Source organism: Canis lupus, chromosome 1, assembly GCF_003254725.2.
Source record: "Canis lupus dingo isolate Sandy chromosome 1, ASM325472v2, whole genome shotgun sequence".
NCBI lineage: Eukaryota > Metazoa > Chordata > Mammalia > Carnivora > Canidae > Canis > Canis lupus.
This window is the reverse complement of record NC_064243.1, coordinates 100,369,615-100,397,481: the sequence shown is the minus strand read 5'-3', so window position 1 is coordinate 100,397,481 and position 27,867 is coordinate 100,369,615. Positions and strand designations below refer to the sequence as shown.

The window sequence follows — 27,867 nt, the reverse complement described above, 5'->3', positions numbered from 1 at the left end:
CGTCCCCTGGGCCCTCGCCGCCCTCCCACCACCCAGACCCTCAAGAAGACCCGAGCTCGCATCCCTGTGGCCCAGGGCTCGTTGTGAGTGCCCCTGCACAGGCGTGCGGGAGCGGGCTGGAGCAGAGGCTGCAGAAGGATCTGAGGCTGGAAGGATCTGTCATTCGGGAACAGGGAGCATGAGGCGGGGTCAGGGACTGGTGGCCCCAGGTGCCGGACCTCTGTTCCCAGGGCCTTGGGAGCCACGGGATCTTGAGTCGGAAGACACTAGTCCAGCCCTTCCCCAGCTTCTGAGAGAACTGGTCATTGGCCCTGCTGGAGTATTCTCAAGGTTGTGGTTTCCTAGTAGTCTAAATTCCATTTCCCTAGGCTTTTTTTTTTTTTTTAAGATGGACATAAAGGCATTATGCTAAGTGAAATATGTCAGAGAAAGACAGATACCCTGTGACTTCACTTACATGTGGAATCTGAAACAACAAAGGAGAGAAACTGACTCAGAGAAAACCAGTGGATGCCAGGGAGGAAGGGGTAGGGGGATGGGCAAAATAGGTGATTAATTAGTACAAACTTCCCATCATAAAATATGGAAGTCACAGAGATAAAAAGTACAGCATAGGGAATATAGTCAATAATATTGTAATGATTCTGTATGACAGATGGTAACTACATGTATGGTAAGCATTTCACAATGTATGTGTCAAATCACTATGTTGTACATCTGAAACTAATATATTACACGTCAACTATATCTCAATTAAAATTTTTTAAAATGTATTTTATTATTTTTAAAAGATTTTATTTATTTATTCATGAGAGACATAGAGAGGCAGACACAGGCAGAGGGAGAAGCAGGCTCCATGCAGGGAGCCTGATGCAGAACTTGATCCTGGGACTCTGGGATCATGCCTTGGGCTGAAGACAGGTGCCCAATTGCTGAGCCACCCAGGTGACCCGAAGACAAAGATTTTAACAAACCTGCACTTGAAATGTGCAAGTCATTACAAAACAAGACCCCAATTTAAAACCACAAAATATGCTTTTCACTTTTTAAAAAATAGAAACATATGCAAAATACAAAGACAGCTAGAAAAATCACAAAAATAACTTATATAATGTAAAAAAGTAGTATAATATTTTCAACACTCATACAAGCCATAAAATATTAGGCAAAAATTTAAAACAGGCAATTATTGTGAAAACTATCCAGCATATGGAGATACACACTATACAATATATTAATTTGTGGAAATTTCATTTTTGATGTCAAAATTTACCTTTAGCCCATTCAGAACTAAGGTGGACTGAAATTTTTAAATGTTTCAAAAACATTCTAATTGTAGAAAACGTATATAGTTATATATTTATCATTTCTACTTTATATCAGCCACTTTCACTGAATTCTTTAAAAATATATTTGGAAACTTTCCAGTACACTCTAACAGAATTCATTAAAATAGTAAGTAGTCCTCTGTTACATACATATTAAGCTATTTAAGTTTAAAACTCATGTTGAATTTTTAGTAAAGACTCTTAATGAACCAAAATATAACTATGTAGGTGAAAAAGAATCTATGGTGTGTGGAATAACATACCTTAATAGTATTGAATGTTTTGCATTAAGCATCATAAATCGAATTTGTTTAAAGAGGACCTGAAGAGGATTAATCTGGCAGTTAAGGCAAGTAGAGGTCCATAAGAAGAGCTCTCCCAGTACATAAGACAATGAATTGGAGCACCTGGGTGGCTCAGTCAGTTAACTATAGATTTGTCCTTCTCCCAATCCCCCCCGCCCCCTGCTGGGGTGTTCTCTCAGATAAATTTAAAAAAAGAAAATGATTCAAAATATTTGTGATAATCCACCAATTGATGAGCATGATCTTGGTCTCAGTTATAGAGTGATTCAGAAGAGAAAATAAGCTAGGTCATACACACATGGATTGGACAAAACTCCACTGTAAATATATTGATTTGAGTGGTACTCTATAGAATGGACAAAACTAGGATATTAGGGACACCTGGGTGGCTCAGCAGTTGGGTTGCTGCCTTTGGCTCAGGTCGTGATCCTGGGATCCAGGATCGAGTTCCACATTGGGCTCCTGTGAAGAGCCCGCTTCTCTCTCTGCCTATGTCTCTGCCTGTCTTTCATGAATAAATCTTAAAAAACAAACACTAGGATATTATTGTGATACAAACACCAGTAAGAGTGAAGCAGAGTAAGAGAAATGTGAAAAGGAAAGTTATGGAAATATTTATATTAAAAACTTGATATAAAAACAGTGAAGCAGAGTAAGAGAAATGTGAAAAGGAAAGTTATGGAAATATTTATATTAAAAACTTGATATAAAAACATCGTATACAAGCTCAAAATCCCATGGAATTCTTTAAGTGCTCAGTGTTTTATTTTTATTAATGGCCCCAGGGGCCAGGGTAAACACCATCACTTCTGTGTCATAGCAGACTGAGGCTCAAGGGGCTCTAGAGAGTTGTCCAGATATTCCCAGTAAACCACACTGAGACCTACTGTGCAGACCCTCCTCCCCCTAGGGACTGACCTGGATCAGGGGCTCTTGAGCAGCTCTATTTCTTTCTGACACACCTGGTGGCATAGCAGTCTGGTGGTAACAGGGAGAGCTACAGGTGCCTGGCTCTAGGATGTTCCCCACAGGTACAGCTATATAGGAATGAATACCTCAGCTCTTCACAATTCCCAATGGATCAGGGATAGGGCCACTCCTAATCCCACTGTACATTGGGTTTTTGAAACAGGCCCTGGATAGGGGCTTTTGCCTGCGGGTCCTTACAGTGGCCCGAAATCCAGGAATTAAACCTAGGGACCCTGGACAAAGACTTGGGAAATCTGATTAGTGACCTCTACATCACCCCCTAGGCAGGCTTTGGGACTCAAAGGAAAACCCAGCCCATACTGATCCAATCTTGTCCCCCATCTGCTCCAACCCACCAACCCCAATGGTGATAAAAAAGGAAAATAGGTAGCCACTAAAAAGCAAGGCTTTAATGCATTCCCCAATGACTGGACTTAATGTGATGGAGAGGGGAGCCTGGGTAGCTCAGTCAGTTGAGCGTCTGCCGTCGGCTTAGGTCATGATCCTAGGGTCCTGGGATTGAGCTCTGGGCTGGGGTCCCTGTTCATCAAGGAAGCTGCTTCTCCCTCTCCCTCTCCCTCTGCCCTTTCCCCCACCGCTCGCTCACTCTCTCCCCAAATAAAATCTTTTTTAAAAGAATGTGACAAAGAATATGTTAACAATGCAGAAAAAATTTGAAAGCGTACAGCTGTCCATTCCATTGTGAGTAGCGCATGCACGCAGAAACACACTTGTTTCATTGTTGTATCTGTTAAAGGAAAATAGCTAAAGCTCAAAGAATAGGAAAAAGGTACATGCATTTTACCAAAGGTGTAGACAGTAAATAAGCATTGGAAAAAATGATTGTGAATCCTTACAGAAATGTAATTAAAACAAAATAACATAACACTAAAAACTTATTAAAAGGCCTAAAATTAAATAATTAGCCAAACCAAATGTTCAGAATGTGGATGAACTGGAACTCCTACACTGCTGGGAAAAGGCAAACGATACAATCAAAAAGTAAAACATTTACCTACTCTATGACCCAGACATTATACACTAAGTTACTGACAAAACATCAAAGAAACATACATTCACATAAAGAACACAGATGTTTACACTAGCTTTACCTTCAATAGTCAGAATCTAGAAATAAACCAAATCCTCAAACACAGATAAATGGATAAACTGGTATATCCAAAAATATTACTCAGCAAAAAAACAAAAAACAAAAAACCCACTACTCATATATCACTGATGAATCTCAAAGTAATTTTCAATAAAAACAAAAAATCAAAACAGTATCAATACCAAACATAAATTTAAAAAATTCAAAACTATCCATCTATTGTAAAAGCAAGTAAATCAGTAGTTACCTGGAGAAGTAGGAGGGGCAGGGGAGATTATAAAAGAACAGGAGGTAAACATGTGACAGATAAAGTTATTAACAGGACTATGATGATGGTTTCAGAAGTTCATAACTATGTCAAAATTTACCAAATCACACGGTAAATACATGCAGGCTAGAAAATATAAACTATGCCTTACTTAACAAAGCTTTAAAAATGGCTCAAAATGTCTATGTCCCACTCTTTTTGGGAAATTGGTTTGGCCACCCCACACCGATTCCATCCCTCTTTCTCATGCCTATGGGGTATTACCTTAGTGGCAGCAAATGTGGAGAACAACAGAGTATTTCCATACAAGTCAACAGGAATGCTTCCTGGGTCACAAGTGTCATATTCCAGGAATATAGATTACCCTTTATCTTTTTTTCCCCTGACTCAGTGGTAGTGGCTTTGAAGCAGACATCACAGAGAGGAAACCACAGAACCTTTGGATTATTTTAGTTTTTATTTTTTTCTCTAACAATAACTATACCTAACACAAGATAATCATACCTGGAGGTCCTGAGATTTGTGTACACACTAACCTTGCAAAATCACTGTTACAGAAACGTGTCCGGATCCATTTTTAGAAGAGGCATATTCCATCTAGTTGGCTGCGGTCTCCTCTACTTCCTATTAAGCAGTGTTTCTGTAGCAATTATGGTTTCCCCTGCCCCCTGTGATCTTACAACCAGTGACCCTAGCCCAATTAGGCTGTGGACATCAGGGCACATGGCTGTTTGTAAAGCTAGGGAAGATAACTCAACAGTGCTGACATCCCCTGTGATGTCTCCTTTGAGTAAGGAGAAAAAATTTATGCTGCTTTCAGAAGCACCTGAGGGTCTCACACTTGCCTCCTCCTTGAGTCATCTTTTTTTTTTTTTTTAAGATTTTATTTTTTCATGAGACAGAGAGACAGAGACATAGGCAGAGGGAGAAGCAGGCTCCAAGCAGGGAGCCCCATGTGGGACTCGATCTCAGGACTCCAGGACCACACTGTAAGCCAAAGGCAAACACTCAACTGCTGAGCCACCCAGGCGTCCCAATCACTGAGACTCCTAAAACACGAAGCATCTAGGATTTCAAATGAAAACCAGAAAGCCCTGCAGTTTTTCAGAGGCTGTGGGGCAGCAATGCACATTTGATCAACACTGGCAAGCTATTTTCTGCCATCCTCCTCTCCCTCCTCAAGCACAATTTGAGACTCCTAAAAAGCTCACCCAGTACTGCTTGTTGAGCCCAGATCCATTTATAAACTACCCCAAACAGTAAGCAGAACATCCAAAATTAAGACTTAAAAAGTAAGGCCTTGAACATCACATAAGCCAAAGCAATGTGCAGTAGTTACTGTTTCACTGGGAAGCTGGAAAAACATCGCGTCACAGGAGACCAACATGTCCCTGAAAAAAGGTAGTCATTCTCTGTAAGCTGCCAGCCAAACTCATTTTCTCTGGGTCATCACTGATTCAGGTCCATGCCTAAGGTAGTTAAGGAGACAGGAAAGCTGATCCCTCAGGGCTCAGGTTACTTCTAATTTGTTCTAAATCATGGGAGAACAAAGGTCAGCTTCCCTGAATACATTGTAGTGGTGACTGATGCACACTTTGTAGACCTCCGAAGTGGGAGAGGTGAAAAGGCTTTGGCTACAAAATCTAGCAGTGAGCTAAATCTGGAAAAGAGCCCTGGACGGTTTAGAAAGTGCAACATATTTACACAAGTTTATTACAGAACTAAAACTTACAAGGAATATACCACTGCATGTTTAGCTGAGTTTTAGTTCAGAGAGATGGCTCCTCAGAGTTCCCTCCAGTGTTGTTATAGTGAATAGGAAATTGCACATTCCCTGCACACCTAAGGCTTCTCTCTAGTGTGAACTCTCTGATGTTGAGAGAGTGTAGATTTTCTTGTAAAAAATTTCCCACATTCACCACACTCATAAGGCCTTTCTCCAGTGTGACCTCTCCGGTGCTGACTGAATTGTGAACTATCCCTGAAGGATTTTCCACATTCACTGCACTCATAAGGCCTTTCTCCAGTGTGAACTCTCTGATGATAACGTAGTTTGGAGCTAGAGATAAAAGATTTCCCACATTCACTACACCCATAAGGCCTATCTCCTGCATGAACTCTCTGATGATAACGGAGAGTGGAACTGGAGGTAAAAGACTTCCCACATTCACTGCATTCATAAGGCCTTTTACCTGCATGAACTCTCTGATGATAAGAAAGGGTAGCGCTACTGGTAAAAGATTTCCCACATTCACTGCACACATAAGGTCTTTCTCCTGTGTGAACTCTCTGGTGTCGAATCAGTATTGAGCTATTGGTAAAAGATTTCCCACATTCACTACACTGATAAGGCTTTTCTCCCTTATGAACTCTATGATGATAACCAAGGCCAGAGATAGATGTAAAAGATTTCCCACAAGCACTACACTCATAAGATCGTTCACTATTATGAATTCTCTGGTGTATTGACAGAGAAGATTTTTGGCTAAAAGTCTTCCCACATTCACTGCACTCGTAAGGTCTTTCACCCGTGTGAGTTCTCTGGTGTTTATTGAATTGTGATCTATCTTTAAAGGATTTCCCACATTCAGTGCACTCATAAGGCCTTTCTCCACTGTGAACTCTGTGATGATAACGAAGGCTGGCACTAAAGGTAAAAGATTTCCCACATTCACTGCATTTGTAAGGCCTTTCTCCTGTGTGAACTCTCTGATGATAACGGAGAGTAGAACTGGAGGTAAAGGATTTCCCACACTCACTGCATTCATAAGGCCTTTTACCTTCATGAACTCTCTGATGGTAACAAAGTGTGGAGCTGCAGGTAAAAGATTTCCCACATTCACTGCACACATATGGTTTTTCTCCTGTGTGAACTCTCTGGTGTTGAATAAGTGTCCACCTATTATTAAAAGATTTCCCACATTCACTACACTTGTAAGGCCTTTCTCCTGTGTGAACTCTCTGATGTAAAATGAGGTTATTTCTTCGGATAAAGGATTTCCCACATTCATTACACTCATAAGGCCTTTCTCCAGAATGAACTCTATGATGATAATGCAGGTCAGACCTAGAAATGAAAGATTTCCCACATTCACTGCACTCATAAGGCCTTTCTCCAGTATGAACTCTCTGGTGATAACGGAGGGCAGAACTAGTGGTAAAAGATCTCCCACATTCATTACACTCATAAGGTCTTTCTCCAAGATGACCTCGATGATGATACTGGAGAGTAGAGCTACAAGTAAAAGACTTCCCACATTTACTGCACACATAAGGCTTTTCTCCTGTGTGAATTCTTCGGTGTCGAATGAGTGTCCACCTATTGTTAAAAGATTTCCCACATTCACTACATTCATAAGGTCTTTCTCCAGTGTGAACTCTGTGGTGATAACGCAGGCTGGAGCTAAAGGTAAAAGATTTCCCACATTCACTACACTCATAAGGTCTTTCACCTGAGTGAACTCTTAGATGTATAATGAGGTTATTTCTTCGAGTAAAGGATTTGCCACATTCACTACACTCATAAGGCCTTTCTCCAGTGTGAACTCTGTGATGATAACGGAGAGCAGTACGAGTGATAAAAGATTTCCCACATTCACTGCACTCATAAGGCCTTTCTCCAGAATGAACTCTCTGATGATAACGGAGGTCAGACCTAGAGATAAAAGATTTCCCACATTCACTGCACTCATAAGGCCTTTCTCCTGTGTGAGATCTCTGATGATAACTGAGGGCAGAGACAGAGGTAAAAGATTTTGCACAGTCATTACACTTATAAGGCCTCTCTCCAGTTTGAACTCTACATGGAATCAACACTGAGCTATGGCTAAAAGACTCTGCACATTCACTGCACACATTTTCTCCATTATGCCATCTCTGGGGATGAATGAGGACAGATTTGTGGCAAAAGGACTTCCCACATTTGCTACACTTGTATTGCCTGGACCCAGTGTGAGTCTTTCCATGTTGACTGAGGGTTGAGCTTTGCCGAAGGGATTTTTCACATTCACCAAACTCATGATGTCTTTTTCCAGTATGGAATCTCTGGTGTATAGCAAATGAAGACTTGTACCTGAATGTTTTCCCACATTCACTGCATACAAAACAGTGGTCCTGAACAAGTGTGTGTTTTGGACCAAAGTCCTTCTTGCATTCTCCCCAGGTGTAATGACTTTTTCTGCTTTGTAAAGTTCCCCTGCACTGTGTGATTGTGTTTGGCTTCTCCCCAGCATGAGTGGCCTCTTGCTGCAGATGCCCTGAGCCAGGCAAGAAGTCCTTCTCAACCTCTCCACAGGTAAAGGGCTTTCCTGAATCAAAGATTCCGCAACTCTTCACAAAAGAGGCCCTGTCCACACTGTTTCTCAACAGTTTCTCTCCCACATGCTCCTCCTGCTGCTGTTGAAACTTTATGCTGAAATAAAATCTTTTTGTACATGCCCCGCACCTCAACAGTTTCTGGCTGTTTTCTTTTCCTTGGTGCTCAGCCAAGTGGAAAATGTCTCTCAAGACTGGACCACACATCTCACAGGGGTGGGTCTTCCGGAAAGTCAGAGCTGCCCTGGGCGTTCTGTCCTGTGACACACCTACAGAAATGCTCTGTTCACAAGGTGCCTCCACATCCTCTGCTCCACAGCAGCAACCTGAACGCAAAGATACACTGGTGAGATACGTGATCATAGCGAGGGGATGAGCACATGACATATATACATCCATCTCATTTAGGCATGAGTCTATGGCATACTTTTCCAGACACCGTAGTTGGAATTCAGTTGTAGGGGCAGCCACTGTGCATTACTTGACCCCAAAGGTCACAGAATGGTGACCTCACCAGGGGAAGGATACAAAGACAGGGTATGAGACAAGAAAAAGAGGCAAGGATTACAACTGATTTCCCTGTCAACAGTCTTTGGCAGGACCTTTGCTACTGCTGATGTGAGGCTGGGTAAAAGCATGCATCCAAGCCCATTAAAATCTAACTGCCAACAGATTAGCTACTGTTCAGTGTCAATTTAGGGATACATGAACATCTCATGGCCAATGCTGGAGTACACAGAAAGAACAGTGGGAGAAATGGGTACAATGTGGGGTCCAGAGAAGTGGAGATTATCCCTGTGCTGGAAGTCAGGGGATTGGCAAAATGTCAAAATGGAGAAGAAAAGGTAGCAATGAAGTGTGGCCACTTGAAATGGCATGAAAGTGTGGGTGAATAAAGACAGGTTCACCATGGGGGATCTGGTATGACCTGAACACTCTTTCCAGTCATTGACCAGGACCACATTGCTCTGAGTCTACTTTGCCATGTCTGGAGTCCTGTCCATCCTGTGATACATAAAAGATTCTTCCCTGGGCAGCCCTGGTGGCTCAGAGGTTTAGTGCCACCTTCAGCCCTGGAGACCCAGGATCAAGTCCCACGTCAGGCTCCCTGCATGGAGCCTGCTTCTCCCCCTGCCTGTGTGTCTGTTTCTCTGTGTGTGTGTGTCTCATGAATAAATAAATAAAATCTTAAAAAAAAAAAAGACAATAAGTGGGGTAATGGTAGGAATAACCCCCACAATTTGTTTGTAAAAAAAAAAAAGATTCTTCCCTATAAGCCTTGGACAACTACATGGGACATGGACAATACAAGTCCTAAGGGAAAAACAGGACAAATGAATAGCTAGCCCCGCCCCAGGGCTATTCAGCACAAAAGAGCAAGGTAAGTAATGTCAGCATAACAGCCTTTGCCCTTGGAAGGTTTAAGTGGCCAATTAAGGGCAGCCCGGGTGGCTCAGTGACTTAGCGCCACCTTCAGTCCTAGGTGTGGTCCTGGAGACCTGGGATTGAGTCCCATGTTGGGCTCCCTGCATGGAATGGGGCCTGCTTCTCCCTGTGCCTGTGTCTGTGACTCTCTCTCTCTCTCTGTCTTTCTCATGAATAAATAAATAATAAAAAAAAAATTTTTAAAAAGGGCACCTGGGTGGTGGCTCAGTTAATACCTGCCTTCAGCTCAGGTCATGATCTTGGGGTCCTGGGATTGAGCCCCACATCCAGCTCCCTCCTCAGCAGAGAGCCTGCTTATCCCTCTCCCTCTGTCATTCTCCCTGCTTATGCATGTGCTCTCTCTCTCTCAAATAAATAAATAAAATATTAAATACACAGTGACACAACAGAGCACACAATAATAATAACCACCACACAAAAAGGATCAATGGGGACACTGGCTTAGTGAAGACATATGGATATAGGCAGAAAATAAGAAGGATGGCGACTGTGTCAGCCAAAGAGCTGATGCCATTACAGTCCCCTACTATGCAGGGGACCTCAGCATCCTTTGCTGCAGAGAACCTCAATAAGTCCTGCTACAGTAGCAGAACATCACAGATTACACAGCAGAGGGGTCCAAGTGTTTATAGGCATGGACCCCATATGCCTGCTCTGCAGAAGACCCCAGCAGCTTTTGCACTAAGGTAATCAAAAGCTATCACCAGAAACCCGCCAGAGAATAATATGCTGACTTGCCCTCTCCCCCCGAAAAGGGAGCCATTTTCCATTCCAGGGGCAGAGCTGCCACTCACATCAACACTGCATATACCCTGGATGCCAGCATTGCAACTATTCCATGGATGCCTATATTTCATAACCTGACTGCATGGCTGTCACCTGAGTGCCCAGGTCGAGGCACCAGTTCCATGGCTGTTGTGGGCTAGTGAGCTCCTTAGGACCAGAGACAGAGTACCTATGCTCCAGTCACAGACTCCATCAATGCTTAGTGTACAACTGCATCTCACACAGCAAGTCATCACTGCTATAGGCTATTCAGAATCTGGGATCCTAGAACTGCTATTGCTCTAACTATTCACATTCTAGAACCCAGACCCTTACCTGATCCACTGGTGCCTGCACATCACACTCCAATGTTAAAACCACCACAAAGGGCAGCCCCGGTGGCTCAGTGGTTTAGCACTGCCTTCAGCCCAGGGCATGATCCTGGAGACCCGGGATTGAGTCCCACGTCAGGCTCCCTGCATGGAGCTTGCTTCTCCCTCTGCCTGTGTTTCTGCCTTTCTTTCTCCTCTCTGTGTATTCTAATGAATAAATAAATAAAATCTTTTAAAAATAAAAAAATAAAAAATAAATAAAACCACCACAAAGACACCCAAGAGCTGGACTTGGCATCAAAGGAACACCACAGCCAAAACACTTCCAGTGAGAGAGAGAGATCAGGAGGTTCCCAGTAACATTCTCTACTACTATGGACACACACAGCCTTGGATTCCTACAATCTTTGCTGACACTGATCTCAGGTAACAGCTGCACAGACACTAAGCCTCTTGACCATCTTATACTCAGACTTGCCACACTCCACCAAGCTGGTGCATTCACATCAACAGACAGACAAAGATTTTCCTGTTCAAAACCTTTCTGTAAAGTCTGGAAAAAGTGACTACTCCATGAAATGTACAGACATCAACGCAAGGCTACAAGAAACACAAGAATATCAAGGAAACAGGACACCTCCAAAGGAACACAGTAATTGATCAGTCACCCCAAAGAAATGCAAATCTAGGAATTGTTAAAGAATTCAAAATAACTTTTTTTAAAGATTTTATTTTATTTATTCATGACAGACACAGAAAAGAGGCAGACATAGGAAGAGGGAGAAGCAGGCTCCATGTAGGGAGCCCGATGTGGGACTTGATCCCAGGACTTCGAGATCAGGCCTTGGGCCAAAGGCAGGCACTAAACTGCTGAGCCACCCAGACGTCCCATCAAAATAATTTTTCAAGGGGGCTCAGTGAGCTATAAGAAAACACAGACAATTCAATGAAATAAGGAAAACAATTATAAACAATGCAAGATTTTCGATAGATAACTGTACTGTATACCTGCAACAAATAGAACATAGTATGTTAATTATACTGGAATTACAACTTAATAGAAAAAGTTATGGTGAAGAATACAATGAATGAAATGAAAAATGCAGGGGTGCCTGGGTGGCTCAGTCAGTTACATGTCTCTTGATTTCAGCTCAAGTCATGATCTCAGAGTTGTGAGATGGGAGCCCTATATCACCAAGCCTGCTTGATATCCTCTTTCTTAAAAAAAAAAAAAGAAAGAAAGAAAGAAAAGAAAAATGCAATAGAGAGGATCAATAGCCAGCCTGATCAATCAAAAAAAATGAATCTGAAATTAAAGATATGCCTTTTGAAATCATCCAGTCAAATTATAAAAAAGACAACTTAAAAAGGGTAAATAAAGAAAGTCTGTGTGGACTATAGGACATCAAGAAACAGAGCAATACTTGCATTATGGGGGCCTGAAGAAGGCAGATGGGCAGGGACAAAAATCTTATTTTCTCTAGCTTACTTACTTGTCCATTTCAAAGATTTTATTTATTTATTTATTTATTTATTTATTTATTTATTCATTCATTCATTCATTCATTCATTCATTCATGAGAGACAGACAGAGATGCGGGGAGGGGGGCAGAGACACAGGCAGAGAGAGAAGCAGGTCCTACGCAGGAAGCCCGATGCAGGACTCGATTCTGGGACTCCGGGATCAGGCCCTGAGCCAAAGGCAAATGCTCAACCACTGAGCCACCCAGGCGTCCCTCTCTAGCTTACTTTAATGTAAGAATACAGTACACATATAACATACAAAACATGGGCTAATTGACTCTAATTAGGAAGGCTTTGGTGAAGAAGAGGCTATTTGTAGCTAAGTTCTGGGGACTGTCAAAAGTTATACACAGATTTCTGGCTACACAGAGATTAGCACCCCTAACCCCACGTTGCTCAAAGGTCAACTATATGATAAAAGTCTAAATGTAATGACAAAGAGAATTTGACAGCCTTGAGAAAAGAAACTCATATGGGGGGGGGGGGGAACTCCCCTCCCCTTCATAAGGATATGAGCCGTTTTCTTCGCTGTAACACTGAATACAAGGAATAAATGGGATGATATGTTCTAAATGCTGCAACAAAGAAACCGCAAACCAAAAATCTTTACCAGTAAAGTTGTCCTTCAGAAATGAAGGAGAAAGACTTTCCCAAACAGAAGCTGAGGGAGTTCAACACCACTTGACCTACCCTACAAAAGATACTAAACACAGTTCTTCAAACTGAAATGAAAGTATGCTAATTAGTAACATGAAAATATAGAATACTCTAATAAATGCAATTGTATAATCATATTCAAAATATAGGAGTCCTTCCTTATCTAACTTTCCACGGTCTCAGTTACCATAGTCAACCATGGTCCAAAAACAAATGATCCTTCTTCATTGTAACGTATTGTCAGGAGGAATAGTAGCCTAATGCTATGTCACAAAGCCTATGTCATTCACCTCACTTCATTTCATCGTGTAGGCATTCTATCACTTCACACCGTCACAAGAAGGGTGAGTATGCTATAAAAAGATATTCTGGGGATGCCAGGGTGGCTCCGCAGCTCTGCCTTCAGCTCAGGGTGTGATCCTGGAATCCCGGGATGGGAGTCCATATCCGATTCTCTGCAGGGAGCCTGCTTCTTCCTCTGCCTGTGTCTCTGCCTCTGTGTCTCTCATGAATAAATACATAAAATCTTCAATAAATAAATATACTCTTAAAAAAAAAGCATCAGGAAGCTTAACCATTCAAATATGTGGGCATTAAACAACAAATGCCTATCCAATCAATTGGCCAAAGGAAAAATAAAAAATTAGATGTGCCTATTACTAACAATGAAATCCCTTTTTTAAAAGATTTTATTTATTTATTCATGAGAGACACAGAGAGAGACAGAGAGAAGCAGAGGCACAGGCAAAAGCTGAAGCAAGCTCCATGCAGGGAGCCCTACGTGGGACTCGATCCCGGGTCTCCAGGGTGACACCCTGGGCTGAAGACGGTGCTGAGCCGCTCACCCCTGAGCCACCCAGGCTGCCCCACAATGAGGTATCTCAATAAGAAATTAAGAAATCAATTCCATTTGCAATAGCATTAAAAAATAAAACGCTTGCAAATAAATGTAGCTAAGGAGATGCAAGATGTGTACAATGAAAACTGTAACACACCAATGAAAGAAACTGAAGACACAGATAAATGGAAAGATAGCCCATATTTCTAGACTGAAAGAATTATTATTAAAATACTTCTACTATATAAAGCAATCTAATATTCAATGCAATCTTTACCAAAATTCCAATGGTATTTTTACCAGAAACAGAGAAAGAATCCTAAAATTTGAACCACAAATGACTTCAAATAGCCAAAGAAACCTTGATTATGAAGATCAAAGTTAGAGGAATCACATTTAGAGATTTCAAACTATACTACAAAACAATAGTAATCGGGATGCCTGGGTGGCTCAGTGGCTGAGCACCTCCCTTAGGCCCAGGGCATGATCCTGGAGTCCTGGGATCAAGTCCCACAACAGGCTCCCTGCACGGAGCCTGCTTCTCCCTTTGCCTGTATCTCTGCATCTCTCTGTGTCTCTCATGAATAAATAAATTAAATCTTTAAAAAAACACAAGGGCAGCCCTGGTGGCTCAGTGGTTTAGTGCCGCGTTCAGCCCAGGGTATGATCCTGGAGACCCGGGATTGAGTCCCACGTTGGGCTCCCTGCATGGAGCCTGCTTCTCCCTCTGCCTGTGTCTCTGCCTCTCTCTCTGTGTGTCTCTCATGAATAAATAAAATCTTAAACAAAACAAAAAAAACAAAACAGTAATCAAAACTCTATGGTACTAGAATAAAAACAGACATACAGAAACATGATAAAAAGCCCAGAAATAAACCAACACATATATAATCAACTACTGACAAGGGTGCCAAAAACACACATAGGAAAAGGACAATCTCTTTAATAAATGGTGCTGAGAAAACTGGATATGCATATGCCAAAAAGAGAAAAAAAAAAAGAAAATGGGACCCTACCTTACACCACTCACAAAAATTACCTCAAAATGGGTTAAAGGCTTCAATGTAGACATGAAAATGAAAATGTAAAACTTCTTGGGGGGAAAAAAGGTCCCTTGAAACTGGTCTTAACAATGAGTCTTCTGACAGGAAACAAAACACACAGGCAACAAAGGCAAAAATAAACAAGTCAAGCTACATCAAACTAAAAATCTTCTGCACAGCAAAGGAAATAATCAACAAAATATAATGGGAGAAAATATTTGCAAATGCTTTACCTTATAATGGTTAATATCCAAAATATATAGGTGCTCATACAAATCAGTAACAATGAAACAATCAGATTAAAATATTGGCAAAGAGGGATGCCTGGGTGGCTCAGTGGTTGAGCGTCTGCCTTTCGCCCAGGGTGTGATCCTGGAGTCCAGGGATCGAGTCCCACATCGGGCTCCCTGGATGGAGCCTGCTTCTCCCTCTGCCTGTGTCTCTCTGCCTCTCTCTGTATGTCTCTCATGAATAAATAATTAAAATCTTAAAAAATATATATTGGCAAAGATCATAAATAGACATTTTATCAAAAAAAATCTACAAATGGCCAACAGGTATGTGAAAAAATGTTCTTCCCCACTAATCAACAGGAAAATGCAAACCAAAACCACAATGTATCACTCGACACTTGGTAAGATGGCTACCTTCAAAAAGAGCAGAGACAGGTGTTAGTGAGGGTGAAGGTTGAAGGAACCCTTGTATACTGAGGTTGGCATGTTTAAAAAAAATAAAAAATAAAAAAGCCAAAATCACAGAAACAGAGAGTACAGGCATTTTTATTTATATTTTAGTTTTATGGTATTTTGGTTTATGATGCTTCACAGATACTGTGTTTCTAACATAGTGAAGGTCTATGGCAATGCTGCAAGGAGCAAGTCTATTGGTGCCATTTTTCCAATGGCACTTGCTCACTTCATGTCTGTATCACATTTTGATAATTTTTGTAATATTTCAAATGTTTCCGTTAGAACTGTATTTGTTATGATGATTTGTGATCAGAGACCTTTGTTACCATTTAATTGTTCTGGAGCGCCACAAACTGTGCCCATATGACATTTAACATAATCAATAAATGATAAAAGTTGTGTCTCTTCTCATTGTTCCATGACCAGTCATTCCTCTATCTCTTTCTCTTGGGCCACTCTATTCCCTGAGTCACAACAGTATTAAAATTATGGCAATTAATAACCCTACAATAGTTTCCAGGTGTTCAAGTTAAGAGTCACATCTTTCAGTTTAAATCAAAAGACAGAAATGATTAAGCTTGGTGAGGAAGGGATGTTGAAAGCCAAGATAGGCCAAAAGCTAGCTAGGCCTCTTGAGCCCAACAGCTAGCCAAGTAGCCAAGCTGTGAACACACACACACAAAAACCCTCAAAAAGTCTTTGAAGAGAATTAAAAGTGCTACTTCAGTGAACACACAAATGTTAAGAAAGCAAACAGCCTTACTACTGATATAAAGTTTTAGTAGTCTGGATAGAAGATCAAAGTGGCCACAACATTCCCTTAGGCCAAAACCTAATCCAGAGCAAGGCCCTAACTCTCTTCAATTCTAGGAATGCTGAGAGGGGTGAGTTGGCAGAAGACAAGTTGAAAGCAGAGGGTGCTTCATGAGGTTGAAGGAAAGAAACCATCTCCCTATCATCAAAGTACAAGGTGAAGCAGCTAGTGCTGATGCAGAAGCTGCAGCAAGTGATCCAGAAGATCTAGCTAAGATCATTCATGAAGGTGGCTATGCTAAACAATACAGTTTCAATGCAGACAAAACAGCCTTCTATTGGAAGATGTCATCTAGCACTTTCATAGCTAGAGATGTCAATCAAGCCTGGCTTCAAAGGACAGGTGGACTCTCATTAGGGACCAGTGCTCATTTATTACTCTGAAAATCCTAGGATCCTTAAGAATTATGCTAAATCTATCCTGCCTGAGCTATCAATGGAAAAACGAAGCCTGGATGACAGCACCCTGTTTATTGGTGCTGGTTTATTGAATATTTTAAGCATATTGTTGAGACGTACTGCTCAGAAAAAAATGTTTCAAAAATTACTGGTCATTGACAAAGCACCTGGTCACCCAAGAGCTCTGATGAAGATGTACAATGACATTAACATTGTTTTTGCTAAGATTTTTATTTATTTACTTGAGAGAGCAAGAGCAAGAGAGAGTGTGCATGCGTGCACGTGAAGGATAGGGAGAAGCAGACTCCTGTTGAGCAGGGAGCCCAATGCAGGGCCCAATCCTATGGTCCTGGGATCATGACCTGAGTCAAAGGCAGATGCTTAAGTGACTGAGCCACCCAGGCACGCTGACATTAATGTTTTCATGCCTGCTAACATAACATCTATTCTGTAGCCCAAGTAATTTCGACATTCTTTCTTTTCTTTTTCAAAGATTTGTTTGGGAGAGAGAGAAAAAGAGAGAGTGAGTGTGTTCCTGTGTGCAAGGGGTAGAGGACAGACCCTGAACTGAGCACAGAGCCTGACATGGGACTTGATCTCATGACCCTGAGATCATGACCTGAGCTGAAATTAAGAGTCAGACACTGAAAAAACTGCACCACTCAGGCACCCCAACACTCCAAAGTGTTATTATTTAAGAAATACAATTTGTTGGGGTGCCTAGGTGTCTCAATTAGTTAAGTATCTGCTTTTAGCTCAGGTCATGATCTCAGGGTCCTGGGATGGAGCCCCATACCGGACTCCCTGCTCAGCATGGAGTCTGCTTAAGACTACCTCATTCTCCCTCTACTCCCCTACCCCTCGCATGCAACTGTGCATGCACTCTCTTTCTCTCTCTCTCTCAAATAGGAAGGGAGGAAGACAATTTGTAAGGCCAGGGCTGCCAGAGTGAGTTTTCTGATGGATCTGGGCAAAGTAAGTAGGAACCTTCTGGAAAGGATTCAACATTCTAGCTGCATTCATGGGTGCCAGAAGTCAAAGTATCAACAGGAGTCTGGAAGAAGTTCATGTCAAACCTCATGGATGATTTTGAAGGGTTCATGACTTCCATGGAGAAAGTAACTGCAGATGTGGTAGAAATGGCAAGAGAACTAGAACTAGAAGTGGAACCTGGGGGCACCTGGGTGGTTCAGTCAGTTAAGCATCCAACTCTTGATTTTGGCTCAGGTCACAATGTCAGGGTCCTGAGATTGAGCCCTGCATTCAGCATGGAGTCTACTTATCCCTCTCCTTCTCTTTCTTCTCCTGTTCTCTCATTCTCAAATAAGTAAAATCTAAAAAAAAAGTGGAGTCTGAAGATGATTGAATGCAAGCTCATGATAAAACCTGAATGGATGAGAAATTACTTCATATGGATGAGCAAAGAAAGTTGTTTATTCAGATGGAACCTAAAATTCAAACATGTTTTAAAAAATACTATATTTAACTATACTGGAGTTAATTTTTTTTTTTTTAATTCGAAAAAAAGGACAGCCTGGGTGGCTCAGTGGTTTAGCACTGCCTTTGGCCCAGGGCCTGATCCTGGAGACCCAGGATCGAGTCCCATGTAGGGCTCCCTGCATGGAGCCTGCTTCTCCCTCTGCTGTGTCTCTGCCCTTCTCTCTCTGTGTCTCAAATAGATATAGAGATAGATAGATAGGTAGATAGAATCTTAATAAAATAAAATTCGGAAAAAAAAAAAAAGAGATGGAATCTACTCCTGGTGAAAATGCTGCGAAGACTGTGGAAATGACAGTGATAATTTAGAATATTATATAAACTTAGTTGATAAAGCAGCAATAGGGTTTGAGAGGATTGACTGCAATTCTGAAAGGTCTACTATGGGTAAAATGCTATAAAACAGCATCACGTGCTAGAGAGAAATCATTTACAAAAGAAGAGTCAATGCACCAAGCGTCATTGTTGTCTTATTTTCTTAAAGAAAAAAAAAAAAGATTTTATTTATTCATTCATGAGAAACACACAGAGAGAGAGAGAGAGGCAGAGATAGGCAGAGAGAGAAGCAGGCTCCGTGCAGGGAGCCGGATGTAGGACTCGATCCTGGGTCTCTAGGATCATGCTCTGGGCCAAAGGCAGGCGCCAAACCACTGAGCCACCCAGGCGTCTCCACTGTCTTTTTTTTTTTTAAGATTTTATTTATTCATTCATGAGAGACACAGAAAAAGAGAGGCACAGACATAGGCAGAGGGAGAAGCAGGCTCCATGCAGGGAGCCTGACATGGGACTCGATCCCAGGACTCCAGGATCACACCCTGGGCTGAAAGCAGCACTAAACCGCTGAGCCACCTGGGCTGCCCTCCACTGTGTTATTTTAAGAAATTGCCACAGCCGCCCCAACCTTGCAAGCTACCACTCTGACCAGTCAGCAGCTATCAGTATCAAGGCAAGACCCTTCACCACCAAAAAGAAACCTGCTAGAATTTCAGATGGTAGCATTTTTTAGGACTAAAATATTTTTAAGTGTACTTTTTTTTTTTTTTTTTTTAGACATAATGCTAGGCTATAGTGTAGGCTATAGTGTAACAGGGCACCATGTGGCTCAGTCAGTTAGGAGTCCAACTCTTGATTTCAGCTCAGGTCATGATCTCAGGGTCCTGATATCAAGCCCTGTGTCAGGCTCTGTGCTGTGTGTGGAGCCTGCTTAAGATGCTCCCTCTGCCCCTCCCTGTCTGCTTGAGGTTTCTCTAAAATCAAACAAAAAAAAGACTATATGTAATAAACCTAACTTTTATATGTACTGGGATAACAAAAATCTCATTTGACTTGATTTATTGTGATGTTTGCTATATTGTGGTGGACTGGAACCAAACCTACAGTATCTCCAAGGTATGCCTATAAAATGCCAGGAGCTAAGGTGTGGGGGAAATGTACCATGTTAGTCAAAAGGTACAAATGTTCAGTTATAAAACGAAAAAGATACAAAGATAAAACATATAGCATAGTGACTACAGTTAATAATATGTTGTATATGTGAAATGAGAGTAGATCTTAAGTATTTCTACAAAAAAAAAAAAAATAATGATAATAATAATAATAACGTAGGGACACCTGGGTAGCTCAGTGGTTAAGCGTCTGCCTTCAGTCCAGGTCGTGATCCTGGAGTCCCGGGATCGAGTCTCACATCTGGCTCCCTGCATGGAGCCTGCTTCTCTCTGCCTGTGTCTCTGCCTCTCTCTGTGTGTGTGTCTCATGAATAAACAAATAAAATCTTTTTTTTTAAATAAAATCTTTAAAAAAAATTAATAATGTAATTTTATGAGGTGGTAGATACTTAATGAACTTCCATTGTGAAAATTATATTACAAAGGATGCATATACCAAATCATCACACTGTATGTACATTTTTATTTTTTTAAATATAAAGGTTTTATATATTTACTTGAGACAGAACACAAGTGAGGGATGAAAGAGGGACAAGCAGACTCCGTGCTAAGCGTGGAGCCACACACAAGGGTCAATCCCACATCCCTGAGACCATGACCTGAGCAGAAACCAAGAGTCAGATGCTCAACTGACTGAGCTACCCAGGTGCACCTCGTACATTTTAATTATTTTATATTACTAGGCTGGAGGGAAAAAAATATGTTTAAACTATAAACCTTTAGGAGTATGTTGAAAAGTAGCCTATGGTTCAAGTTAAGTGGTGACTATGACAATGCATGCAAACCTGGCACAAGCAGACACAAGGAAATGCTGGCTAAAAGGAGAGATCAAAACCTGGGATACAGGGGAGCCTTGGCTGGCTCAGTCAGTAAAGCATCCAATTCTTTTTTTTAAGATTTTATTTATTTTTTTGAGGGAGAGCGAAGTCAAGAAAGATCAGAGTGAGAGTGAGAGGGAGCAGACTTGCCATTGAGCAGAGGAGCCAGATGTGGTACTCGACCCCAGAAACCTGAGATCATGACCTGAGCCGAAGGCAGATACTTAACTGACTGGGCCACCCAAGTGCCCCTGAGCATGCAATTCTTCATCTGATGGTTGTGAGTTTAAGCCCCAAGGGTGTAGAGCTTACTTTAAAAACAAACAAACCAACCAATCCTGGGATACAGAAGTGACATGGATCTGTACACAGTGACCCAAACAAAAAAGAGAATAAGCATGACAGAATCCATTAAGCTCACTAAAAATCTACTAACCCTGAATCCTTTCCTAAGAGGGCTCAGTATACCAGGTATTGAGGCTGCAGGGGAGAGAAGAGGGCAGTGCAAATAAACCAGCCCTATCAACACAGCAACTACCCAGAAAGCTGAGAAGCAGGCAGTGTTCATGGTCCACATATGAGAGACACTGAGAAAAGGTGAGTGGGGAGGGAAAAGAAACAGTTCAGGCCACTGGGGAGGGTGAGGGCCTTACCCAGTGAGGATATAAGTGCAAAGTTCTCCAGCATCACATCATGGTACAGGAATCTCTGAGCCTCATCAAGGAGCCTCCACTCCTCCCAGGAAAAGTACACAGCAATGTCCTCAAAGGTCACACTATCCTGTTATGATGGACAGATGAAACCATGAACATTCTCTGAGATCCCACAATCCATCTCACCACACATCTATCCCATGCTCATCCTCCTTCAAAGCTCCCCACTTCAGAAATGCCAGGAGTAGGTGCACCTGACGCCCACCCTATCTTCAGGTTCTCTTTATTCACTGTGTTCTGCCCTCAACATCAGGCAGGGGGAACAGAGATGTCATCCAAATTCGTCCTGGCCTGTAGGGTCTCCTCTACATCATCAATTCTCCCAGAGTCTCTACTTTGAGATTCCCAAGATACAATGAAATGTGGACTCCTGTTTTACCCTTCAGCCTCTAACACCCTGAGGCCTTTAGCTCCCACTTCCTCTTGTTGTGCACATTGTTCTGTAAACTGTACCTCTCTCACATCTTTAGTTCTCACAGCTGCACTCCCATAGCTCCACTCTGGGCAAAGCCCTGATTGCTGCTTAAGGGCTTCTCTGTACCGGATCCTTGCTTCAATACTAGACACCTAGAGGCACATACAGATTACAAATGCCCGTGACCCACTTCCACTTCTGTGGACTTGCTGTCCCCTCAGCAGTCACAACTCCCCCACCTTCCATTCAATTTTTCCTAAAACCCCAGTCCTTAGAGTTTCCCCTGGCATCATGACTCTCACAAATGACTACATTGACCCCAGATCTTATCTACCAGCAAGACTAAATACCCCAGACCCCATCAAAGCTCACCACAATATTCCAGTGAAACTATAGTAATGAATAAAAGGAGGAGCCTGGCCTCAGTGTCATCTTGTCTCAATTATTCCCATGCCTCCATAGCCATCTCATGCCCACTCATCCCATGGAAGCCTTGATCATTTGTCAAACCATTCTCTCTCCCACATGGTTACCATGATCACCTTTCTCCTTCACCTGCATTTGTGTGCTCAGCAAGACAATCACTCCTCATCATGCATCTTCCTCTGAAGCTAAGGCATTGTCATGATGACCTGCATTTCCAAATATAAATGTAATCCACAGCTCTGCCCTGGTCCACACAATAATCATCACTTTTGGATATCTTTATCCAAAACCACCTCCCCAGATCTCCAGACCTGTGAATCCAGCTACTTATTTGCTGTCTTCACTCACTGTTCTCTGAAACATCTCAGACTCTTACCAGAACCAAACAAAACTCTTCTTAGTCCCAAAGAAAATTAACCTACAATCAATCCATCGCAGTTGGATGGGTCAGCAGTTGAGCCTCTACCTTTGGCCCAGGGCATGATCCTGGAGTCCCAGGATCAAATCCCGCATCGGGCTCCCTGCATGGAGCCTGCTTCTCTCTCTGCCTCTCATGAATAAATAAATTAAATCTCAAAAAAAAAAAAAAAAAGTTTCCCAGTTGATGGAACTTCCATCCCTTTAGCTGCTAGAACCAAAACCCCTGCGGTATTCCTGGTCTCCTCCCTCCCTCTCAACTATAACATCAAAAAATCTACCACTCTTTAAAAAATGGACACAGAGTCCAACTTTTCACCCACCTCTACAGGGACCACTCTCGTCCATCAACACTCCTCTGGATTATAGCAGCTGCCTCCTCCCTTACCCTCAAGATCTGTTATCTCAAGCATTTGCATACTCTGGTGTTTATTTGTGGGATAATTTCTCATATCTGTTTATATTAGCTGACAGCAACAGGAACACCTGCCTGGAACCCTTGGCCTGCACTCAAGACCCTGGGCTTGGGGTATCCTCAGGGTCCCCAAACCCAGCAACTGGAAAACTACCAAGGGAAGAGCCTTAAGACACCACAATCCCAGACACCATACTGGCGATGTCCAGACCAGTAAGGGACAGAGGCAACCTCCCCATACTTTTGTAGGTTTTCTAAGTGCTTTCACAACCTTCAGAATTTGAGGTTTAGGTAAGGAAACCAGGGCTGGGTTCCACGAGATCAGGCTTCCTCCGCATCCCGCCCAGGCCTGGAACCCAGTGACCTCAGGCTAACTAACCCCTGTGCCTCAATCCTCAGTGCTCCTCATACAAGCTCTGCGACCTCCAACAACTCCACTCCCGCTGCTTCCTTGTTTCACCACCCCCATTCAACCTGTTTTCCCTCAAGCAGCTTTTGGAAAGTTGTTAAGACCCTCACCCAGACTGTCCCTCTTTTTTTCACGAGTTCCAGGGTCCTCGGAACAGAGATACCACACCTCCGCCCGCCAGGCCCCGCGTGACGCCGCCTCACGCTCTCTGTTCCGCAAACGCAGAGTCCTCCCGCCTCAGCCCCCCACCGCCACCCCGCAGCTTCTCTACCAACCGGCCCCTCCCCTGGAGCCCGCTCCCGCACGCCAGTGCACCGGCGCTCACATACGGGCCCCCCCGCCCACCACTGCCTCCCTGTCCGGGACACTGGGGCCTGGGCCGCAGGGACGCGAGCAGGCGCCCCGCGCTCGGGCCTTGAAGGTCTGGGGGAGAGGGGTGAGGGAGGGAAAGGGAGGGGCGAAGGGGGGAGAGAGAGGGGAGAAGGGAAGGAGGGGGAGGAGGAGGGAAGGCGAGGCAACGAGCGTTTACCTGCGCCGGGGCCCTGGGCACGGCCGCAGCCATCGGACTCGGGGTGCGGGGCGAACACCGGGGCCGACGGTCCCTGTCCTGGCCCACGTGCGGGGCAGCCCGGGCGGCGTAGCCAGCCGCGGACCCGCCTCTCTGCCGGGGGGGACAACTCCAGCGCCTTGACAGTTCCGTCACTTCGGTCCCGCCCTGGCACGCCCGAGAGCAGCAAAATGGCCGCCACAAGGAGGAGGCCGGAAGTCCCACCCCTAGGGGAGGTATTCCCGCGGAAATGATTCCATTGGCTCAATTCCGCGCACGATCTTCTGGGTAATGTAGTTGGCGGCTTTCTAGTGGCCCCTGCAAGAGCGTTTCTCTATTCTGACCAATCAGAGCATTGGCCATGCGACTCCTCAAGGGATGATGGAACCTAAAGGTTGGGCGGGATGCAGAGAAGAGGATTTGCTCCTTGTGAACTGCAGTGAAAAGGCGTTAATTTCATACTCTGTAAAGGTCAGCATGCTCCAGAGGGTAATATTGTTTTTGAGGTACTCCGAGATCCACTGATCTAAATGATCATATTCCGTAGAGTCACTCAGACAAAATAGTCCACGCATAGCTGAAGGCATTTTCTTAATCCTCTTGAAATGCATGTAGCCTGATGAGTTTGTCAGTTTTGTGAGTTCTAATATGATTGACTAAGGGCAAGGGAAAAAACTTTATGCAGGGCTATGACTCAGAATAAAGAAAGTTGTTAGGCCGCCCTCATACAGGTGAACAAGCAGGATCTCTGCCTCTGGTTCCCAAAGAAAATGTGTCACTTGATTGTGGGTCAGTAATTGTGTCTTGCCCATTTTTTTATATAATATGTCTTACTCAGTACTCCAAGATACACTCAATTCTATTGAGCACACTGACATCTATCTCAAATGGAGATCAGCCTTAATGCTATTTTAGTTTGGGTCAGTGGCTACAACTTTCACAGTTGCAGAATGTCTGAACCTCCAGACAAAGGGGCAACTGAACCCCATGTTCTCATGTCCTTGCCTGTAAGTGATTAGAGGCATCACGTATCAGTGATTGCCGGTACAGTTCTGCATAGAGAATTAAGATTATTTTAGAAGAACAGTTTTGAAATGGAAATTTCAGAAAATTAGTAATAATGTTTATACTGTTTAAAGATAGTGTCAGAAAAAAAAAAAAAAAGATAGTGTCAGAAATACCTCTGGGGAAATATAAAGGGATACTGAAGAAAGTTAAGTGTTAAAACACTTTTCCCCACTATGGTCTGTAAATTGAAACAAGTCTATATATAAGTGTCTGCATAAATTTCAAATCAGAAGTGGTTTTCCACCCTAAGCTCCAAAATCATGAACATTCTGTGAAAGGATTTCAATTTCAAATGGAACTGGAAGATATGAAATGGAGAATCTCACGTACACACTCTGAGAATGGAACTTAAGAACTGAGACTAGGGGCACCTGAGTGGCTCAGTTGGTTGAGCATCTGCCTTCAGCTCAGGTCATGATCTTGGGGTCCTGGGATCTAGTCTCATATCAGGCTTCCTGTTCAGCGGCAAGTCTGATTTCCTCTCTTCCTCTCCCTCCGTGATCTCTCTCAGTCAAAAAAATAAAATCTTTTTTAAAACAAATATTGTTTATCTTTTTTAAAGATTTTATTTATTTATTCATGAGAAACAGAGAGACAGATGTAGAGACACAGGCAGAGGGAGAAGCAGGCTCCATGCAGGGAGCCCTACGTGGGACGCGATCCCAGGTCTCCAGGATCACGCCCTGGGCCAAAGGCGGCACTAAACCGCTGAGCTACCCAGGAAAAAAACGACTGAGACTCGTTTCCTTTAAGTGTTCAATTTACAGAAGACTTATCACCTGACCAATGAACATCCTCCAAGAATGTTTTCCATCCTGAAGACAATTAACTTACTGCTTGAACTCTGGCTGGACTCTGTCTTTGTACAGTATGCCGGTAAATACAGCCTGCTCAAAACCCCCAATGGACTTGCCTATATCTTGCTACTTTTGTGTGTCTGAATTTCCATTTCTTTCTTATTTCTGAATAAATTCAGTTTCCAGTAATTCAAGTTTGTTCCAGTTTTATTTAGTATAATGATTCCCTACATTATCATAAAATTTCCTGAATCTCTTTAGTGATTAACATTATTCAATTTTAGAAAATTATTATTTTTTTTTAAAGATTTTATTTATTCATTCATGATAGTCACAAAGAGAGAGGCAGAGAGGCAGAGACACAGGCAGAGGGAGAAGCAGGCTCCATGCTGGGAGCCCGATGTGGGATTCGATCCCGGGTCTCCAGGATCGCGCCCCGGGCCAAAGGCAGGCGCCAAACCACTGCGCCACCCAGGGATCCCAGAAAATTATTTTTTTTTTAAAGATTTTATTTATTTATTCATGAGAGACACACAGGCAGAGACAGGCCGAGGGAGAAACAGGCTCCCTGTGGGGAACTTGATGTGGGGCTCTATCCCAGGACCCCAGGATCAAAACCCGGGCCAAAGACAGACACTCAACCACCAAGCCACCCGGGCACCCAATTTTAGAAAATTATTTAAAAATAATCATCAAGGGGTGCCTGGATGGCTCAGTTGGTTAAGCATCTGACTCTTGACTTTGGCTCAGGTCATAATCTCAGGGTTGTGAGATTGAGCCCGTCATCAGGCTCCACACTGAGTCTGGAGCCTGCATAATAAATGCTCTCTCCCTCTCCCTGTCCTTCCCTGCCACTCTTCAAGCTCTCTCTCTCTAGTAAATTAATTTTAAAAAATTTAAAGTTATTAATAATCTTCATGAGAGAGAGAGAGAGAGAGAGAGAGGGAGGCAGAGACACAGAGGGAGAAGCAGGCTCCATGCAGGGAGCCTGATGTAGGACTCGATCCCAGGACTCTAGGATCAGGCCCTGGGTTGAACACAGAGCTAAACCGCTGAGTCACTCGGGCTGCCCACATTATTACTCAATTTTGAATCAAAATGTCCTGGAAGATTAAATCATGTAAAATGAGAGCCTACAAATATATAAAGTTGACTAAACAAATGATAGGGTGTTCTAGAGGGGACTTGTAGCCCAGAAACTGCATTTAGAACATTTGTTTTTTTGCCCAGCTTGCAAAACAAGAGACCTGGGTGTCATTGCCAAAGCATGAAGGGATGAATGTCAAGGGGCCTGAAGACACCAGGGCAGAGCTGTTCATCACACCTGGTGTGTCTTTATAATCAGGGTTATGTAAAAATATAAAATAGAAGACAGAGTAAGAGGAGACAAACACCCACCACGATGAGAGCTGTGCTGAGGACTCCAGCCCCAGGGGAAAGGCTGGGGGAAAAGCTGTTGCTGTGAATTTGATGGCCTTGCTGCCTATGCCAGTGCAGGTCAAAGATCCTGAAGCCACTTGGTTAACCATGAAGTTGGAACACATGTTAATGAAGAACAACATGAATGTGTACCCTGGAACAGTACATCTCTCTGGAATGCCTGAAAGACAATATCCATGAATTTTTTTTTTTTGGTAGTTATTTTTCCTTTGTATTGGTCTAGTCCATTCATAGCAATACATGAATTTAGTAGCGGTTACAGGACCCAGCAGAGGGAAGAGTAAAATTTAATGCACTTTGGGGACATCATTCTTAGCTCCACCCACCTCGTAATACTGGGGCAAAGCTTACTGGCCCAGAAGCCACTTAAGAGCAGGTAGTGCTGAGACAGATCCTTCTGGCCCTCTGTGAAAATAAAGGACAAGTTTATGTCCAACATCACTCAGAAAATATTTCCTTCCAAAATTGCCATTGTCTTAAGGAACTCCTTAGAGAGAAGCCCTAAGTAGTTGGCAAAGGCAAGTTGTTTAACCAAATCTTTTTAAAATTATTTATTTATTTATTTATTTATTTATTTATTTATTTATTTATTTATTTATTAGAGACACAGAGAGAGAGGCAGAGGGAGAAGCAGGCTCCCCAAGCAGAGCCCGATGTGA

General features: G+C 42.9%; 1 protein-coding gene across 3 annotated transcripts; it reads right to left on the bottom strand.

Annotated features, from left to right (window-relative positions):
• Window positions 1–753: 753 nt before the first annotated feature.
• On the bottom strand, window positions 754–24,118 carry LOC112643321 (zinc finger protein 850-like). Of its 3 annotated transcripts, none has more exons than XM_025421229.3 (3): window positions 23,886–24,118; window positions 21,215–21,341; window positions 754–8,621 (listed from the first exon to the last, which is right to left on the bottom strand). In XM_025421229.3, exons 1-3 carry the CDS (start codon window positions 23,916–23,918, stop codon window positions 5,824–5,826), a joined length of 2,958 nt encoding a protein of 985 aa, XP_025277014.1. In that variant the 5' UTR covers window positions 23,919–24,118; the 3' UTR covers window positions 754–5,823. The 3 variants fall into 3 exon arrangements, with proteins under 3 accessions (XP_025277014.1, XP_048951310.1, XP_025277016.1); XM_049095353.1 differs by lacking the exon at window positions 23,886–24,118 and adding an exon at window positions 21,728–22,065; XM_025421231.3 differs by lacking the exon at window positions 21,215–21,341.
• Between the last annotated feature and the right edge of the window lie 3,749 nt (window positions 24,119–27,867).